This window comes from Limulus polyphemus, unplaced genomic scaffold, assembly GCF_000517525.1.
Source record: "Limulus polyphemus unplaced genomic scaffold, Limulus_polyphemus-2.1.2 Scaffold6703, whole genome shotgun sequence".
Classification (NCBI taxonomy): domain Eukaryota; kingdom Metazoa; phylum Arthropoda; class Merostomata; order Xiphosura; family Limulidae; genus Limulus; species Limulus polyphemus.
This window is the reverse complement of record NW_013672313.1, coordinates 3,653-24,920: the sequence shown is the minus strand read 5'-3', so window position 1 is coordinate 24,920 and position 21,268 is coordinate 3,653. Positions and strand designations below refer to the sequence as shown.

General features: G+C 32.8%; 1 protein-coding gene across 2 annotated transcripts in view; it reads right to left on the bottom strand.

Annotated features, from left to right (window-relative positions):
• Positions 1-8,982: 8,982 nt before the first annotated feature.
• Positions 8,983-21,268, bottom strand: part of LOC106473986 (serine/arginine repetitive matrix protein 2-like) — a 15,027-nt gene continuing 2,741 nt past the window's right edge. The window contains exons 3-8 of one of the 2 annotated variants that reach the window (XM_022402371.1): positions 20,899-20,981; positions 18,560-18,760; positions 17,231-17,327; positions 14,642-14,855; positions 14,195-14,356; positions 8,983-12,458 (exon numbers count right to left, since the gene is read on the bottom strand). In XM_022402371.1, the coding sequence (XP_022258079.1) occupies positions 10,468-12,458; positions 14,195-14,356; positions 14,642-14,855; positions 17,231-17,327; positions 18,560-18,760; positions 20,899-20,981 (2,748 nt within the window). In that variant the 3' untranslated portion in view covers positions 8,983-10,467. The remainder of the gene's footprint in view (positions 12,459-14,194; positions 14,357-14,641; positions 14,856-17,230; positions 17,328-18,559; positions 18,761-20,898; positions 20,982-21,268) is intronic. The other variant, XM_022402372.1, reaches the window with a different exon arrangement.

The following is a 21,268-nucleotide window of genomic DNA, read 5'->3' as shown; positions in this document are numbered from 1 at the left end:
GGGGGGGATTAGGTTAGGGGTTTCTGACCTGGACGTTTAATTCAAACAAACAAACTCTCTTCGATATATTTCATGATTATTAATTGTGTCAACAGAGTGCCTTTTAAAAATCAATTTATGTTAAATGTGAAAGAAACAAAACTCTTTTTTTCGAACCCGAAACACAGAATAAGCAAAAACAAACCAACAACTAAATAATGGTTTTAATATTAATGAATCTATAGGCCTTTCACACTATGGTTGTTATGGCAACGGAAAGGAAAGAAAGCTTGAAAGTAAAGATTAGTGGGATTATTAACTAGGAACCTTTGCTGGAGTTTGAGAGCTTATAATGCCAAAATTCGGGATTCAATTCACGAGAGGCTTAAAAAAGAAACTTTTTTTTTTTAAATCACCGATTGCCAGTTTTTACTAATCCATGATTTTAGTTATATTTTTTTCTAAGTCTAATTAAATTACCAAAACGATCATATTACGAAGGTTCTATGTTCATATGAGGTTTGTCCCCTGTCTAGATCATAGGTTCGAACATGAAATAGAGGGGCTTGAACCTGAATCAAAGTAGAACTTGACGGGTAAGGCAAAGAAACACCTTACGGAGGTCTTTCATTGGGAATTAAACAATTGGAAGAGAGGGTTTTCTGTCAATCTTAACCCAAACTGAAACAGGTTTTTGGTTTATACAAATATAAAATATGAAACTTTAATAGAGGAATTTGATTAGTGTATGGAGATTAATTTTAGATTTAGGCCGAGCATGTGGAACAGTGCTGTCATCTAACGGAGGCATAGTTCTTTATATCTTTCCGGTATTTTTCAAACTGGGATAAGGCACTCTGTTTCACGATAGGTATCCGAGTTCCCAGTGACACAGCGGTATGTCTGCGGATTTATACAGCTAGAAACTGGGTTTCTATACACGCGGTGGACAGAGTACGATTGTCCATTGTGCAGGTTTGTTCTTAACCACAAACAAACAGTTAGTCGATATTCTCAGATGTCTGTATAATGAATATTTTGTTTGTTTATGAATGCACGCTGTATAATTATTATTATGCTTTTTGTTTTTCATAAGCTTGATTGCTCATTGTTGATTTTATGATTCGTAATATTTAATAAACATAAATCGAGTTGAAAATTTTCTAACATTTATAGAGACATTTTGTGGAAGTCCTACAAACTTCAGCTGTTATAAACAATACCCTTCAATAATTGTTAATTCTGGTACAGACACTGGTTAATACTAGTATAAATACCATTAAACTAAGGTGAGAGTCTATATTGTTAACTCCAGTGTATATATCCTTAAAATCAAGTAAGAATTGACATTGTTAACACTAGTATAAATATCATTAAACTAAAGTGAGAGTCTATATTGTTAACTCCAGTGTAAATATCCTTAAAATCAAGTAAGAATTGACATTGTTAACACTAGTATAAATACCATTAAACTAAAGTGAGAGTCTATATTGTTAACTCCAGTGTAACTATCTTTAAAATCAAGTAAGAGTTGGTATTGTTAACACTAGTATAAATATCATTAAACTAAGGTGAGAGTGTATATTGTTAACTTCAGTGTATATATCCTTAAAATCAAGTAAGAATTGACATTGTTAACACTAGTATAAATATCATTAAACTAAGGTGAGAGTGTATATTGTTAACTCCAGTGTAACTATCCTTAAAATCAAGTAAGAATTGACATTGTTAACACTAGTATAAATACCATTAAACGAAGGTAAGAGTCTATATTGTTAACACTAGTATAAATACCATTAAACTAAGGCGAGAGTCTATATTGTTAACACTAGTATGAATACCATTAAACTAAGGCGAGAGTCTATATTGTTAACACTAGTATAAATACCATTAAACTAAGGTAAGAGTCTATATTGTGAACACTAGTATAAATACCATTAAACTAAGGTAAGAGTCTATATTGTTAACTCCAGTGTATATATCCTTAAAATCAAGTAAGAATTGACATTGTTAACACTAGTATAAATATCATTAAACGAAGGTAAGAGTCTATATTGTTAACTCTAGTATAAATACCCTTAAAATCAAATAACAGTTGGTATTGTTAACACTAGTATAAATACCATTAAACTAAAGTGAGAGTCTATATTGTTAACTCTAGTATAAATACCCTTAAAATCAAATAAGAGTTGGTATTGTTAACACTAGTATAAATACCATTAAACTAAAGTGAGAGTCTATATTGTTAACTCCAGTGTAACTATCCTTAAAATCAAGTAAGAGTTGGTATTGTTAACACTACTATAAATACTATTAAACTCAGGCGATATTTGGTATCATTAACTCTGGTATAAACAACCTCCAGCTCTAGTGTAAGTCAGTGTTATTACTCTTCAACTCAAATGAAAACAGTTTGAACTTTAGAGTTAGATTTGCAACGTTCATGCTCTTACATCGAACGTGCAGCAACGCTTACAATCTGAATTAACAAGGCTTCTATCCTCGACAGAACAAATAGACAATTATGTGTAAATATAACACTGAATAAGAAAGGTTTCCTGCACCGAGATAATCCCTACAGACAATCTCCCCAAAGGCATTAACTTGACTGTAGTGGTTTCACAAATCGCTCGAGGCCGGAGAAAATTAACGTTTTTCTTTATTGGAATTATTGAAGGCGTTTTTAAAGTTATTATATTGGATTATTAAACAAATATTTTATTGAAAAGAAATGTAGCTAACTTATAGTGTATTCTGTTAGCGTATTGATGTGTGTGTTGGGGGTATTGTTAATTTTTGAATCTTAAAGAAAATTGCATCTAACATTTTTCTGACACCAGTGATTTCTTACCTACGCATCCAAGATTTTGTTAGGGTGCTTCTGTAGCTAATTTAGAAATATTAGGACTGCAATGCCAATTTCAGGAGATAATTGATTTGAGTTAATAATTAACGATTATCTCTATACACTCAGCGCTCAAATGGTCCCTTTTTTTTACAAACTTTAATACAGAGGTGGATAAGAAACTGGTTTCTAACAGCTTTAAACGTCTTTCTTTTATCATTATTTGAACCGAAAAAACAAACGTTTCTTTTAAGAAATTGCGATTAAAGTTGGGTAGAAAGTTTAAACACAGAATCTTACTTATTTAGAATTTTCTCGCAATGCTATACAATGATTATCCGCGATAAATTTACTTAATTTTAAACTGAAAAATAGAGGGAAGGCAGCTAGTCAACAGCACCCACCGCTAACTCTTGAGCTTCTGACACAATAGTGGGATTTGATTGTCACTCTTATAACGCACCCACAGCCCCAGAGTGCAAATCCTATTTATACGACAACAAGACGCAAACCGAGAATTATTGGATTCACATTTCGGGCACGATAACAACCAAGCCACGCCCAACGTTAGATATATAAATGTTTAATTTTTATGACCAATAAAAGCACATCACCACTCCTCGTATTTCACGTCAGAATTCTACAGGCTTGTGCCCACCACTGGCTCAGCAGTAAATCTGAAGGGTTGCCAGAGCACAAGTTCTTTCTGTAGCTTTGCGCTTAACAACAACCAAACCCAGACTTCAAGATTACACTTCAGATATCACAAAGTCAAATTCAAGATAGTTTACTTAGTTTGAATAACATGGGCGAATCTCTAATTTTCAGCAAAATGTACTTTTATTAGAGGTTTTCTTTTTGTTTTGAGAACAAATAAAAATACTGCAGTGTTCGTACCTGTACAAACACGAACACTGCGTCTGAGTAACTGTATTCAGTTTCAAAGTTTCGTGCCTGTAACTAGTTGTCAGTTGCGCGGTGGAACGCCAGATGGGCCTGGTTTAAAAGATCAATATTTTTTAACGACTAAATTGTCTGTCCTGGTCTGCTTTTAGAAAATCTCCATTGTCGGGATTCTTTCCTCAGCAGAGGTTAGACACTTATAGCTGCAATTAATATACTAGATAGCGGTCTCGGTGGGCAGGGAAAAAAAATGCCCAGTTTCTTTTAATTAGAAATTATCATTCAAATGTGTCTGTAAGTAGTTCAAACAAAGATTTTTATTTTCTTATAATTTAAATTTCTGACTAACTTAAAGGTAAAAGAATATGACATTAAAATTAAAGGACTCCTAAACTGAACCTTTTACCGTGTTAGTCTATATAAAATGTCGTACTTATTTCTGACAATGGAGGAAATAATACGTTCTTTGTTACGTGATTGGAAGAAATAATACCCTCCTTGTTACGTGATAGGGGAAGATAGATGCTTTCTTTGTTACGTGATTGGAAGAAATAATACTTTCTTTGTTACGTGATTGGAAGAAATAATACCCTCCTTGTTACATGATAGGGGAAGATAGATGCTTTCTTTGTTACGTGATTGGAAGAAATAATACCCTCCTTGTTATGTGATAGGGGAAGATAGATGCTTTCTTTGTTACGTGATTGGAAGAAATAATACCCTCTTTGTTACGTGATAGGGGAAGATAGATGCTTTCTTTGTTACGTGATTGGAAGAAATAATACTTTCTTTGTTACGTGATTGGAAGAAATAATACCCTCCGTGTTACGTGATAGGGGAAGATAGATGCTTTCTTTGTTACGTGATTGCAAGAAATAATACTTTCTTTGTTACGTGAATGGAAGAGATAATTCAAATTAATACTTATAAAGATATTTGTTAATCATGCATACAGGATTATAAGCAATTATTCTTTCATAAAGAAATAAACCGCATTAAAAACTTTCTGAAACGCACTAATTATTAATACATACACTGACCACCTCTAAAGGCTTAAAGTTTGATGTGCCAAAGAAATCAATAGTAATGAAGTTATGGTACTTAGGACAACATTCATAACATATATAAAATAAGGCTTATCCACAGGTGGAAAATACGTTTATTTTAGGGCTACTTTTGGAGTAAAACTTTTTTATTTCAAGGTTGAAATACAAAAATAAGAGGTTACTTATAAACGTATACGCTTTCCTTTTGCCGAGAAACATGTACATTCTACTACTAGGTGGCGAATTCCTGGGAAAAATTCAGAACCCGTCCAATACTGTACGACATATCTTAATTAAAATGTAACACATGTATTACCAGTGACAATAATAATTTGACTATAGTGAGTCGAGCTGATAATTATTAATGGCATTAATCAACATAGTTTAGCAGCACGGCTTCTTTTGTCCCGTCAACAGCGTGTATTCAGGAAGTTTGGTTCTGCCAGCACTGTTTTCTCACTATGATAATAGCGTTTTACAGATTCTTTTTTAATCTCATTGTTAAACCCAACTGCTATGACCAAAATATTTCTAAAGCAGTGAGTTATGGGAGACAAAAGTCAGATAGATCTAAAATGCAATTTTTCCACACCTCTTATTTTGAGACGCGATGGACAAACTAGCAGGAATTAGAGAAAAAACATTTGCAGTTAAATTTATTTTTAAATTAAATTATACTTTTCAAAACGTGTAGCAATTCCATTCGTTACGACTTCGTTGAACTGTATATTTAAAAATTGTAGTGTGCTGCCATCTCGTAACGACCAGATAAACAAATTGTAAAAATTAATAAAATATGTATAATCTAATTAGTTTACGCACACACACAATACCACTAAATGTCATGCTCACCAGCTAAGTGTAAAGGTATAGCATCAAGGATGTACAATATCTCTGCTGACGTGGATAGCTATTTTGTTTTAACAATATATTGTAAACTATATCCTAATAACAGATGTTTCTAACGTTGGCGATTAATAACAATACGTTACGAGCTTATGGTATATCACGCAATCGTGTATTTAATTATGGTTCTCTTTTCGAGAGATGGTGAGACAGATAATTTTATTTTTAATGTCCAAATCTTGAAGTTTCTTTATCACATTTTGCATGTAAAATCTAAGCAACTGTATTGGGCTTTCATTGTTTACTAACTGAATTTAACAGTAAGTGTTTAGTTTTGTGTGTCTGATCATAACGTAGTACGGTAATCGTACTCACAGTTAGAAACCTCATTACTGATTAGTGACGAGGGGGGGGGGGGACTTCTGTTCTTTGATAACTCGGTGATAGAGCAGTGGCCCTGTTAGCTACAGATCCTGGGTTCAAGTCTCAATGTAACAGGGAGCCAAACCGTTTAGGCCTAGTGTCTAAACCTTAACAGACGGTGAGGTTAAATGAAAACAGAAGAGAATTGGGAAATAATCTGTAGATCCTATATTTATGCAATATTCTACAAGTTTAAGCAAATTTGTTTTATTCAGAATGCTGGTGTGCATATTTTCTGTATATTCAAAACGCTGACTAACATCCCATAAATCAACTCTTAACACCTGACATTTCAAAAACCGCTATGAACAATGTTACCTATATGATTATGGAAAATTAAAAATTTGTTAAAGACGCCGATGTCTGATTGTCATGTACAAAAATAAATGCATGCGACAGTAACAAGTGGGCACAAATAACCAAACCAACCACCGTCACAGACATAATTAAATATAAGTCACGGCTCATTTTGATATCACATAGCATGCATAATCTGAATGGTGCAAGAAACGCGCAGAACACGTGCACCTACAAAATATGCTCTATCAGACTCGTATTTATGTTTTCTAAGGTTAATTATTAATACATTACAAATACGTACTTTGTAAAACGCTAGTTCAAAGTCTAGTGTGAGATCTTACTTAATAATGAATGGTTAAAAAAATGGAACTCACTTTGGACTAAGAATTATATAAAAGCCCATTGTGGACAGAGCACAGATGGGTTGTTGTGTGGATATTTGTGCTTAAAACAAATAAAAGCAATAATCTGAAATTTTCCACTAGCAGGGAGAAGAGCATGTAGAATGTCTTTCTCAGAGACAGAATTACAACGTGAAATGTCAAAAATCTAAGCATATAGGCTTAATACGAATAATTCAGCCATTATGTTCCGCCCAGAGCTGTATATAGAGTTTGGCCAACTGGCAATTTGTGACGCCATTACTGAAATTGGAAGCCATGATAGGTCCTGCCTGGAGTCTGTTAGCAGGTTCCGCGAGATTGAGGAAACCTGTATACAAGTACAGTGTTTGCGAGGAAAGCAGTGAAGATTTTATGTTTGTTAGTGTGCTAATTATTGATGAATAGAGCTTTATTTTTCTTGGACAAATAGGTTTGATGTTTTGTTGAGTATATTTAATCAAGTGTTACTGGAAGTTTCAATGATTTTCATTTTTCAAGTTTTACTAAGTTCAAATAAGAAAGAAACTGTAGCCTATAGTCTACGGATCCGGAGCATTTAGCCTAAGGCTACTTAGAGTTAGACCCTTAGGAAAGTTAGGCTAAGCTTTGCAATAAGACTTTTTAGTAGTCCTAAAATTGAAAAATACTTTACAAAATCACCAACGCATGCAAAATTTGACAGCTACATTGTTCGCTGCATATGTGGGATTAGCCTTTAAGTCAGCAGCGTAGACTTGCTTACAAATGGTTTAGCCTAGCATTAGGCCTAATAATATAAGATTGGGCATTTCATTGATTCATTTGGGGTCAAAATTTTCCCTTTAGGCTAAAGCCTTAATTATATGTAAACATTCTTCGGTATATTAACGAGAGCTTGATATACTCTGTGTAATTTATAGGGCCTTAATTTGGCCTCGGCTAGTTCAGACCAACTTAAACATTAGTAAGACGTGACATCGTAGCCTAAAGTTAACGTTATAGGCATAGCATAACATTAGGCGAGTTAAGTGACTTTTGTCAGCCTCTTAATGAAGTTCTGTGATAGTGAAACACCACAGCGTGGATTTTTCCGTGATACAAATGCGTTTTTAAGTGCCTTCATAGAAAATGCTGTGTTTACATACCGTGTCGTCTGCTGTCAAGAAAGTTTGTTCATTCGAAATGGGTCTAAAATGACGTCATGTCGGGGTGTGTCAGTTACCCGGTTGGCCCTTATCGTCAGATCATACATGGGTTGTAAACTATGATCTGACGTAGACCGCTAGCTCTAAACGTCATCATTCTTTAAATAAAAATGTATAAAACTTGGCGATTGTTGAACTTATTATTTAATCTCTCTTTTCACGGCTTTGGTTCCGCCTATCTCCGATCGTAGTTAGATAGATGGCGTTGAATTATTCCACTGTTATGAGCACACTCAATGTTTTATCTTAACTAAGCGTTAACATAAAGTTTAACTCCAGAAAAAAAAGGGGTCAAATCGCAACGGATAGTTCAAACAGAATGAACAAAAGCGTAAAACTGCTGTAACTTTGTGCACAATATACAGATCTCTCAAAACGTAGGTAAATTAATTTGTAGAATTATACACTTTTTTCTACGTTAAAATTTCTTTATTTGTGCATTGTCGCTTGATGAAGGCTCCGGTAAGAAGACCGAAAGCTCGCAAATAAAAGTATTTTAACGTAGAGAAACATCCGTGTATAATTCCACACATGCAGACCTCTCCTCACATCGAATGATTAAGCTACATTTAATAAAACCAGAAAATACTTCGTCAGAAGCTTGTTGGGACTAACAATAATTTTGAACCAACTAAATTATGCATCCAATTATCTGCGAAATTATTAATATTATGAATATGTTGAAAATGGAGACGAGGGGAATTATATATAGATTAAAAATACATTTGATATTAATACATATTTTAAGAATTCCTTATTTGTCTGTGGAACTATTACATTGTCTCTGTTTCTGTGTATCACGTAAACAAAGCTGGAAATATATATATTACTTTGAAGCCACGGTTGGATCTCATTGTGCATGATGAACCCGTTACCTCACTGGTTGTGAAATATTGTTTGTAGATACCTAATTCCAACCCTTGTAATCCACCACGAAACAGGACTAGAACAATCATGACTGAATACAGCAATAAATATCTATCAGGTTTTCTTTACGAACCTCTAATATTTGTAACAAAACAAATCATCAAAGCTGATCTCTTTTTTCCTTCTGTTCACTTCTTTCATAAGGATAGCAATGTCACTACTGTTGTTAAATAACATGTAATTGTACAAAGAATAAAATCCAAGATAAATGTATTACATAATAAACATACTACATGTCTTGTGGTAATAGTATTTACAGCATTTGGAAACTCAGTATAAAACTGTTGACCTAGATACACATCCAGCAACATTTTTAAACAATCCATTTTTCCTCCATTGTTTTACAAACAATGTTGTATTTCTTTCTTCAAGTTTAATTAATGTTGTTTACAGATATATTTCACTGGAATATCCAAAAGACTTGAACAAAAACGTCAGTAATGATACTACCCAACCAGGATTGTATACACATCAGTAACTAATTCCTCTATTAACACGTACTAAAACTGTTTACCACATAGTGAAAATACTTATACATTTCATTAAAAACTACTTACAAATGATGTGAATAACAACTGTACTAAAAACTTTTTTACTCATTAAGATTTAATATATCTATTTAAGGCTAGGCCTTCGGCTCTCATGACATTGTAACTAAACACGTGTCACTTAAAAACAGTTAACATGTTTCAAGACTTGTACTGCTCACTTAAGTTAACCAATGAACCTTTTATTATAGAAAATATAAGATATTACCAAGTTCACAGACTAGGAAAGTTTAGTGAGTACTTTGCAATATATGATATGCTTTAAGAACATCGAGTTGAATAGTACAACAAATACATCTGAAACTGCCTGCATTAAAGTAATAACTACAGTAACAATACACAATCTTTATGGAAAGGATGGAAAAACAATTAACCAACACACTGAAAAACGTGCACTCAAGCTAAAAACAGCATGTTCCTATTTCTAAACACTTAGCTTTCAACGTTCATTTTAAGAATTCTAGTTTCAATTCCACTGTCTTGGAATTTAAAATAGAACAAAGTCAAACACATATACATTTCTGATATAATTTTAAAATAAAAGTAAATCCTTAACCCTAATTCAAAGGCTTTCTACCTTACAAATGCAAGTTTGAAGCTATGCAAATTATCATTTGAGACATTTAAAGGAAAATGGGCTTTTAAAATAAACGATGGGGGAAGAGTTATGACGGTTACACAAACCTTACGACTTAGATTTATAAAATAGTTTTATTATATACAGTAAACACACATCCTTCTACCTACAAGTACAGACCTTACAGGGTATTGGTACTTTGTGTAATTTTATAAACACTTCTTATTTGTCGACATCTTTAACGAACATTTCTCTTTATGGGCACTGGTATCTCAACAATAGATCTTAAAATACAATTCATATTTTGTTTTACAAGTAATTCAATTAATTATTTACAAGTTAATTTAAGCTTCAGTACTAAATAAAACCATAAAGTTACTTTTATCTTAAAATAGTGTCTCAGAGTCATAGAGAACATTTCACATACTTTAACAAGAAACATCTTAACCTATAGATAATCATAGATCCAAAAGTTGATTTGTTTATATAAGAACATTAAATTTGTCTTATCTCTGGAGTTTGTTACACAGTGATCTTCTTGCTCTACACTTGTTGGCTTCATAGTCTTTTTTAGAATCAAAAGAAACAGAGATAGAGTTAGTCTCTCTCATGACCACAGGGGATGTTGTCAGATGTAAGAGGCTCAGGGCTGATGGTGGGGTGTAATTTTGCTTCGAGTTGCGTCTTGGAGTTACCCCTTTGTTGTCAAGGCTCTGTGGAGGATCTCTTGTTTTGTTAAATGGTGATACAAGAAACACTTCATCAGATTCAAATTCCTGACCAGCTCCACTAAGACTGTATGTTGATAAACTTACTTCTGATTTAATTCGGGAGCTGTCTCCAGTTCGCCGTCTTTTCTGGAGTGGTTTTGTAGTACACTCATCTATGCTACTGCGTTTCCTCGAACCAAATACGTCAGATTCTGACATTTGAGTCTCTAGTTTTTCTACACAGGAGAGAGATGTCTTGTAAGCAGATGGACTACTCTCTCCTTTTCTTTCAAGTACTGGATGTTGGTATGGTGGAGACTTGGTTGTCAGAGTAGTAAAGAAGTCAGAGGACACACCCATTTCTTTAGATTTACCCCTAGTGAACCGTGGAAGTTTCAAAGACAGATTCTCTTGTACTTTATTATTTGTTTTAATTGTCCATTGTTTCACATTTTCATTTATTACTCCAGATCCAGGATCAATGTTCTCCTCTAACAGAGAGGTAAAAATATCATCAGCTGAACACTTATTTTCTTCTCTCTCCAAACTGGGCTTGTCACTATGAAAGTGATTAAGATGAGTGAGTATTACCTTTGGTGACCAATGAACCTCATTATCACAGGTTTTATTTTGATCACAATTAAGAGATCTACCTTCTCTAAAGCTTCTTAGGGTTTTCTTTATTTCTGGTGAGACATTGCTACATGGGCTCAGCATTCCACCATCACACAAATCCCCATCCTGGAATAGATTTCTGCTTCGTATTTTTTTTGTGGAAGTGGGCGTGAGCGGATTTCTTTGAGAGGAGATACTTTGTTTAGCTGGGGTTTTGGAACGTGTGTTTTGACTAGGAGAACCCAAAAGAGAAAGAGAGGTATTCAGGATTGGTGGAGAAGCTCCATGGATCCTTGAGGCTGATGAAAATTTCCTATTAGGGGTCTTAAGGATTGATGGAGAAGCCTCATGAGTTCTTGGGGCTGATGAAAGCTTCTTACTAGGGGTTTTAAGGATTGATGGAGAAGAAGCTCCATGGCTCCTTGGGGCTGATGACAGCTTCCTACTAGGGGTCTTAAGGATTGAAGGAGAAGCCTCATGAGTTCTTGGGGCTGATGAAAACTTCTTACTAGGGGTTTTAAGGATTGATGGAGACAAAGCTTCATGGGTCATTGGGGCTAATGACAGCTTCCTACTAGGGGTCTTAAGGATTGATGGAGAAGCCTCATGAGTTCTTGGGGCTGATGAAAGCTTTTTACTCGGGGTTTTAAGGATTGATGGAGAAGAAGCTCCATGGGTCCCTGAGGTTGATGACAGCTTCCTACTAGGGGTCTTAAGAATTGATGGAGAAGCTTCATGAGCTTTTGGGGCTGATGATAGTTTCTTACTAGGGGTTTTAAGGGTTGATGGAGAAGAAGCTTCATGGGTACTTGGGGCTGATGACAATTTTCTACTAGGAGTTTTAAAGATTGATGAAGAAGAAGCCCCATGGGTCCTGGAAGTTGACATCTTTCTAGTTGGGGTCTTATGGTTATATGACAAAGAAGCCCCATGGATCATGAGGTTCGATGATATCTTGTGAATGTCTTTAAAAGAAGTCACGCAAACCTTTGGACTTGACCACAGTTCTGAAAATAAAGTATGTGGGCTCACGTCACTACAGCCACGAATACGTTGGGCTAACAAGCGAGCATTAGCTTTCTCCATGTTTCGAGATTTGGACATTTCAGTATCATAGAACGAACAGCTTCGTCTTAATCCTTTGAAAGGTCTTCTCTGATTAAGTAATGGCTCTGAAAAATGATAATTTTATATGAATAACAGTGCTGGACTTCATAACTTGCCTTTACAATTTAGAAGATTTTTAGAACTAAAATGACTAAAAATCAGCCTCCCCCCCAATAAACAATAAAAAATTAAGGATATATAATATTGAGGAATTTCTTTAAAATAAACAATAATAAAACCATATAATAATAGAAGCACAATGTACAATTAGATATATAAATGTAATATGCATAACATGCTCATAAAAATTACATCAACTCATTCAGCATGTGCTCATTCCCCGGGATCGACCTCGTAACAATTTTGTGCTTGTTATAGTTTTCATGCTATAACTTTTAAGTTCGTAAGTGGATGTTAACGAAATCTGGCAGTTTAGCAGTAAACATTACAATGCTTTCATACACGAAATATCTAATTTTTTTTTTTTATTTAGTCTTAAGGTTTGTAAAGCAATTTTTCTCTCATGTCTTTTTTTTCTTTTCACATCTTACCTATCTATCATGCAAAGTAATTTTCATATTAACATTAAAAATACTTTTATGTATTAGAAAATTTCGAAATTTCACACGTGAAATCTTTATAATGTCCAAATAGTTATCAAACATTTCTTAAGAAGAAACTTTATATGTTATTTTCAGTAATTAATCTCTGTACGGGTTCAGTAAATTTGACCGAAAAAAGTAAAGCAAACAATTATCTCTTCTAGTTATGACCTTTGTACTTGGTTACTGCTTGATGTAGGTTGCTAAGCCTTTAAAAATTTTGCACGAGAAGGACGTGAAACAAAATATTTTTTTTAGGTTTTATATATACATTTGAACTAAAAAATCATAAATTACTACATCAATACTACAGAATTCTACTATAATTTATCAAACATAGTAACTAAGCTGTATTTGGGTCTAAAAAAATTTGAAATTTCGAGCAGACTAAACAACCTACCTCATTGAAATCTTGATTTTAAAGAAAGAAATGACACTAGGTATGTTAGAAAAGCTTAGAAAACCACAAGGGGGACATTATGAGCTTCTGATTGGTTATATATAGAAGTAAGTGTTTATAAAGGAGCATTTCCAAAAATGGAAGGAGGTGAGCGGGGTGCCACGATGTTTATTACGTGAGCAATATCTTAGCAAATAGAAAAGATAAGATGTTCTTATTTTACATTCTAGCTTGTCAATTTGAGTTTTTATTTCGTATAAAACTATAGACTTAGTATTTTGACTTCACAAGCATCTAATTTGAACCAGTGCTGCATTCAATATACCACGTGACACACAAAAATCTATGTTTATCTGTTTTTTTAATATTTACTTTTAAATAAACAAATTGAGTAATGTATAGTTCTAAAATTTGAATTATAATCTACAGTTTGATACCAAACTTATTGACATAAATTAATGAAATAGTAGTTCAATAAAATTTTGAATGTGAGTTAACAAATGAGATGACATGGCCTTTCACCCATGACCCGTATGGAAAGGGTTAACCATAAAGAAAAAAAAATCAAATAATGTCACCTCCAAACCAGCTTGTGCCAATTACAGTTTACTCAATAAATGTTCAGGATTATTACTCATATGAGCATTCTATCATAAAGAGAACCAATTAAAATTTGTTTCATGTTATGAATTATTTTATTGTAGTTTCGTACAACAATAAACAGGCTTTAATTCTTGAAAAACAAAATAAAGATGGTTTAACAATTTGACAGTTATTTTCATTAGTTGTTTATACAAACCAGTTTCCTTCAAAACTTTGTCAGGTGATTCCTCCACAACATCTGTGTTCAGGAGTGTTTGTGTTGAGCTTCGCAGACGTGCCTGTTTTCTAAGTACTACATGTGGCCCTTGTCTGTGAGAAGGTGTCTCCGGAACAAAGCTGGTTTTTAAAACACGGTTACCTAAGAAAGTTAATAGAAATATTCACTTAAAAAATTAGCATCCAATGACTGAGGCAGTATATCATTATGATAAAGTTAAACACTACATAACAAGGTTAATTTGTTTATTACTTTAACTGGAAGTTATAGTTATTATAAGACATTATTAAACTCAAAAATAGTAAAAGCAAATCATTCAATAAACGATATTTAAAAACTACACTGATTAAACTAAATCAAACTTTTCAAGTACAAGTTCTTATGTCATCATTCTAACCCTAAACAGCTTAACATCATTGGACTCACCTCGAGGTGTAGTAACTTGGCATTTTTGGTCATATTTTCCACCAGGAAACGAAATTCTTCTGTGTTGTTTTGCCGTATTGAACAAGTTCCTACAAACTTGCTTTACTTCTTTTTTTGGAGAAGCTTTAGGCACACGAGGTGATGACTTCCTAGCAGCAACACGGGGTGAAAATCTTCTAGAAGAGGGTTTTGTTGTCCTTTTGTCTCTGGTTTTCTGTGTGAACGTAAATCAAATGAAGGAAGAAAATTTATTATAACACACTTGGTATGATAAACTATTTATTATCACACACACTTGATATGATAAACAAATAGTTCGAAACATAGTAAAGTGTGTGATAATAAATAGTTTATCATATAAAGTGTGTTATAATAAATAGTTTATCATATAAAGTGTATTATAACAAATAGTTTATCAAGTGTGTTATAATAAATACTTTATCATATCAAGTGTGTTATAATAAATAGTTTATCATATCAAGTGTGTTATAATAAATAGTTTATCATATCAAGTGTGTTATAATAAATTGACAATAGCTATTACAAATTCATCCAAGTAGCTGATGCATTTCTTGTGGGAATGAAGCTTGTACTGAAAGTAAAATCAACATTATTCTGTACAGAAAACAATGTTATATAATATGTAATTTGATAGATGAAAACCTAAGCTTTTTATTGGTTATAAATAATGTAACATTAAACATAAGAGATAACTATCGACAAATCCTGAAAGAGAGGATGTGACAGGTGGGTGTGGCAAGAGGGGTCTGATTTTCTAATCGATGGCTCTGTAACCAAACAAAATTGAAGGATATGAAAATTATGCTTTATCTGAGCATTGAAAATATTATGATAAGTAATTTATGTTAAATGTCGTACTTTTTGGAGGGCTGGTAAATAAATTAGACAAGAGGGGGGATGCCTAGAGAAAAAAATGTCACCTTTCTGACACTAGGAGAAATTCAGGATCTTTTTTTAATATTGTCTTATAAAATTAAGAACTTAAAACTTATATATTATTAAAATATGGATTATTAGCTATGAGTTTATGCTATACTAATTGGTAGAACATGAAATAGGAAAAAGTAGTTTAATTAAATTTTGAATGTAATTCACTAAAAACCTCATGACTAGAGGCAAGAGTGGTAATTACAGGTGAAAAGTCACTAGAGATTTTCTTCAAAAAGCCAAGGAAACCACGTTATGAGGTCTTAACAAAAAACTAGATAAATTTAAAAAACGATTTTTGGCAACCTTATTCAGTTGGAATATCTCTAAGTGACTTCTTTCTCATGTTAATCAACTGTTGCATTATTTTGTGACAGCTGAGCTGTTTGGTAATTCTTGCAGTTTGAAGTTTTCCTTTACATACCAGTAACTATTTTATTCATGAAATGCTATGTATGGTACAATCAAATATTAGGGTCTGAAGCTTAATAAGTGTTATTACAATAAAACACACCATTTACCTCTTTTACATCAGTGGACGTCTTTAGAAAGAGTTCAGACCTGCATTTAGTTGACATAATGTGTTAAAATGATGACCGTTAAAAAATATGCTAAGCAATATTTGCTAACTGATAATCAAATTCACCAAAATTATTTTGTGCCTTGAGACAGGATATTGTGTCTGTTTATTCACTAGTATGTCAGTAATAACTCCACAACTGTTTGACTAGTAGACAAGCTACTGTGTTTGTTTAATCACTAGTATGTCAGTAATAACTCCACAACTGTTGGACTAGTAGACAGGATACTGTGTCTGTTTATTCACTAGTATGTCAGTAATAACTCCACAACTGTTTGACTAGTAGACAAGCTACTGTGTTTGTTTATTCACTAGTATGTCAGTAATAACTCCACAACCGTTGGACTAGTAGACATGCTACTGTGTCTGATTATTCACTAGTATGTCAGTAATAACTCCACAACCGTTGGACTAGTAAACAGGCTACTGTGTCTGTTTATTCACTAGTATGTCAGTAATAATCCACAACCGTTGGACTAGTAGACACGCTACTGTGTCTGTTTATTCACTAGTATGTCAGTAATAACTCCACAACCGTTGGACTAGTAAACAGGCTACTGTGTCTGTTTATTCACTAGTATGTCAGTAATAACTCCACAATTGTTTGACTAGTAGACACGCTACTGTGTTTGTTAACTGACTAGTACATCAGTAATAACTCCACAATTGTTTGACTAGTAGACACGCTACTGTGTTTGTTTATTCACTAGTATGTCAGTAATAACTCCACAATTGTTTGACTAGTAGACATGCTACTGTGTTTGTTTATTCACTAGTATGTCAGTAATAACTCCACAATTGTTTGACTAGTAAACAGGCTACTGTGTTTGTTTATTCACAAGTATATCAGTAATAACTCCACAATTGTTTGACTAGTAGACACGCTACTGTGTTTGTTAACTGACTAGTACATCAGTAACTCTGCAATTGTTTGACTAGTAGACACGCTACTGTATTTGTTAACTGACTAGTATGTCAGTAATAACTCCACAACTGTTGGACTAGTAGACACGCTACTGTGTTTGTTAACTGACTAGTACATCAGTAACTCTGCAATTTACCTTTCTCGAATTTTCTTTCTTCCCATACTTGCTAACAACAATCTGTCGTGTTTGCTTGAAATCCACCAAGCTTGGGTGTCTCATCAGACTGGTACTGCTTTCCAATTGGTGTAAAAAGAAAAAGTTATAAGCACTGAATTTACACTTACATGTTAAAAAACCTTGTCACCCATCTTAATGTATAAAACTAAGTTTCTGTACAGAACTTGGTCACCCACCTTAATGTATAAAACTAGGTTTCTGTACAGAACCTGGTCATGCAACTTAATGTATAATACTAGGTTTCTGTACAGAACTTGGTCATGCAACTTAATGTATAATACTAGGTTTCTGTACTGAACTTGGTCATGCAACTTAATGTATAAAACTAGGTTTCTGTACAGAACTTGGTCATGCAACTTAATGTATAATACTAGGTTTCTGTACAGAACTTGGTCATGCAACTTAATGTATAATACTAGGTTTCTGTACAGAACTTGGTCATGCAACTTAATGTATAAAACTAGGTTTCTGTACAGAACTTGGTCATGCAACTTAATGTATAAAACTAGGTTTCTGTACAGAACTTGGTCATGCAACTTAATGTATAAAACTAGGTTTCTGTACAGAACTTGGTCATGCAACTTAATGTATAAAACTAGGTTTCTGTACAGAACTTGGTCATGCAACTTAATGTATAATACTAGGTTTCTGTACAGAACCTGGTCATGCAACTTAATGTATAATACTAGGTTTCTGTACAGAACTTGGTCATGCAACTTAATGTATAAAAAGAACATTATTAGATATTTGATGCAGTACTAGCAGTACTAGTGTTAGAAAATTGTTAGATATTTTGTACAGTACTAGTGTTTACAAAATATCTAATAATGTTCTAGCACTAGTACTGTACAAAATAATTTGTTTACACATATATATCTTCTGGCATATATTTAATACAAGTAGAACACCTTTTAAACCACATTTATTATAGTATATATTCTGTTGTCATAACGACAACCCAAATAAATGTGATCAACCCATGTAACAAAATAACTTTGTTTTATAAAATAATTGTGGATTAAAGGATGTATTAGTTATATTAACAATTTATAAGCAACTGACATTCTATGAGTGTTATTTAACTACAACTAAGATTCAGTCAGTGGGAACAACGTATGTTTAAGATTTTACAAATTAGTGACATGTGAAGGAGTTATTTAACAATAAATGAAGTTTTAAAAGTGAGCCCATGTCTTACAACAGCATGAAATAAGATATGCTGTATTAGTGAATATACTGATGTTCAAAAACATCAGTCTTCGTAAATGTGTATCATTTCCAATTCACCTTGTTTTATGTCTAGAGGTCCCACTGGCTGTGCTACCAGATGATACAGAGTCTGGAATGGACTTCTCTGAAAAGAGATCTTCCCCCAGAAATTCGGACTGGTCGTTAAGAGGCTTCTCTGGAGAGTAAATTTCAGGAAAGATTGGGATATTGAGTTCTTCACCTAATTCCAACAACATGTCTTTCAGGTTGTGGCTATAGCTGCAAATAGAAATAAAACTTGAACATGTAAGTAATTTTTTCTTTTAAAACTAGATACCTTTTTGCATTATTTATTACACCAAGCAAGTAATGATTCTCCAATTTATCAGGTAGGTATCACATTTTCATGCACAGCAGTCACTTTACTGCATGTTCTAGTGTAACATGGTTGTGTTAAGCAAGATTTTTTTGTTGCAATTATGTCAGTAGGATCAGGTTTTCACATGCACCTGATTATAACTTAAGATTAATGCTGCAAGCGAAGATGAAAGACAGCAAACTAGCCTTATTTTACAAGTTGATGAATCAATCATTTTTCCTGAAACAACTACTGCATAGTACATTTAACATAAATTGGATTCAGTATCATTACATAACATCAGATGGACAGTCAGAGCTAAATCTAGTTATTTGTAATCACCTTTTAAAACATCGAGTAAAAGGTAGGAACTTCGAAAGATTACTAAAATCCCTGAGTGCATCAATTTGATGCATCTATCATGTGGTTTATTTTATTGCAATGGAAAATAACAACAACAACAACACTGGATGAAATTCTACCCAACCCATGTTCCGAAAGTAACCATAAAGCAGTTATACTGCAACTTTTTAAAATGTAAACGTATCTTCATGAAATTTTGCAGATTACCAGTAAATATTTACAAGGCTTTTATTTGCAAAATATTACATTTTTAATTAAATTTCCACTTTTTTAAATTAAATTTTCATGTTTTTTAATTAATTATTTCCTCGTGCAATTATTATTTTCAAATATTCACTATCCAACGTGCAAAGTAATTTTGATTTTAAGATTGAAAATACTTTTATTTATCAGAAAATTGTCAAATTTCACATGAGAAATCTCCATAACCTCCAGATAATTATCAAACGTCATTTTAGAAAAACAAAAACATTATATTTTATCTGTTATTTTCATTATTGTATCTTTGTATGGGTTTGGTTGATTCTACATAAAAGAAGGAAATCTATATAACTTAAGTTTTCTTTATTCTAAAATTACTACAAATTATAACACAAAACCACAAATGTTTAGTCTAAAGAACTTAAATCTCATAATATTTTACATACATAAAAATTTATTATTTTTATTTCATTGACCTATATATATATGGGTCTAAAAAAATATATAATTTTTCAAGCTCAATAATGTCTTACCTTACTACTTGGAATCTACCATGAAAAGAAAGGGTTTCCCACATAAATATATATTTTGCAAATGCTCAGAGAATCACATGGGTGACATTCTGAACTTTTGATTGGTTATTTACGTAGGTGTATGTAAGCGTTTCCAAAAATTGAAAGAGGTGGGCAGGGCTATTATGTTTGATTCACTAAATCTAGCGATATCTCACCAAATACAAAATATAGGAGGTTCTTATTTTATATTCGATCTTGTCAATATCGGTAATTTGTGTTCTTAATTTGTAAGAAACTATAGATTTTTGTATTTGGATGTCACAAACATCTAATCTGAACCAGTGCTGCATTCCACAAACCACACGACACACAAAAATTGATACTTAGGATTTTTTTTTAATATTTAATTTTAAATTAAGAAATTAATATACATTCATAAAATAGTAGTTCAATAAAATTTTGAATGCAAGTCTACAAATGTGATGACATGGCCTTTGACCTGTGACCATAGGAAGACCTGTCAGACCCATCTCGGTAGGGTTAATAACCGACCTATGCCGTGCAATTTGCGAGATATATAATGTGCTGAACTTCAAAACTTTCACCTTGCATATAATAAACAAAACATAATGTAATTATAAAGTTAAAATTGTCCATATTAGAGCAAATTCTAAATTAAAATATAATAATAACTCATATCTATGCCTACATACTTTATTTACCTGTTTATTTAAGTCTACAAATTATAAGCTAACTGAGTTCAGTGTTTAATTCATCCTGTGTAGATGGGACACTTTGTGTAACTTTAAGTATTTTCGGTTTTCAATCTGCACGTCAGTGTATATTTTAAGATTTATCTAGTGATACAGTGTTATTTCATACTTTAGGTAAAAATTTTAAATACCTTACTTACCTCAATGAAGTATCCAACCCTTACAAAATTCACAATTGAATAAGTACTGAAAATTAAAACTACTCACTTGTCTTTCACAGTTTCCAAAAGAAACTCATTAAGCACTGATGGCCCAGATAGGAAAGACATTGTTCTTAGCAGTCCTACTATCTGTTCATAAAGAAACCAAAACCTAATTAAATATATATATATATATACACAAAACTGTAGATACATGGTGAAATTCCATGGGGAAAACACAGACAACTGTACATTTCACAAGTATTTCATTTATCATTGTAATAAAAAAAATTGTGAAATGTAAATTGTCTTTGCTTTCCTTGATTCTGTAATTATATACGCTTCTTAGTGTTTATAAAGAAACCAAAACCTAATGAAATATACTTCTAAATGGTCATAAAGAAACCAAAACCTAATGAAATATACTTCTAAATGGT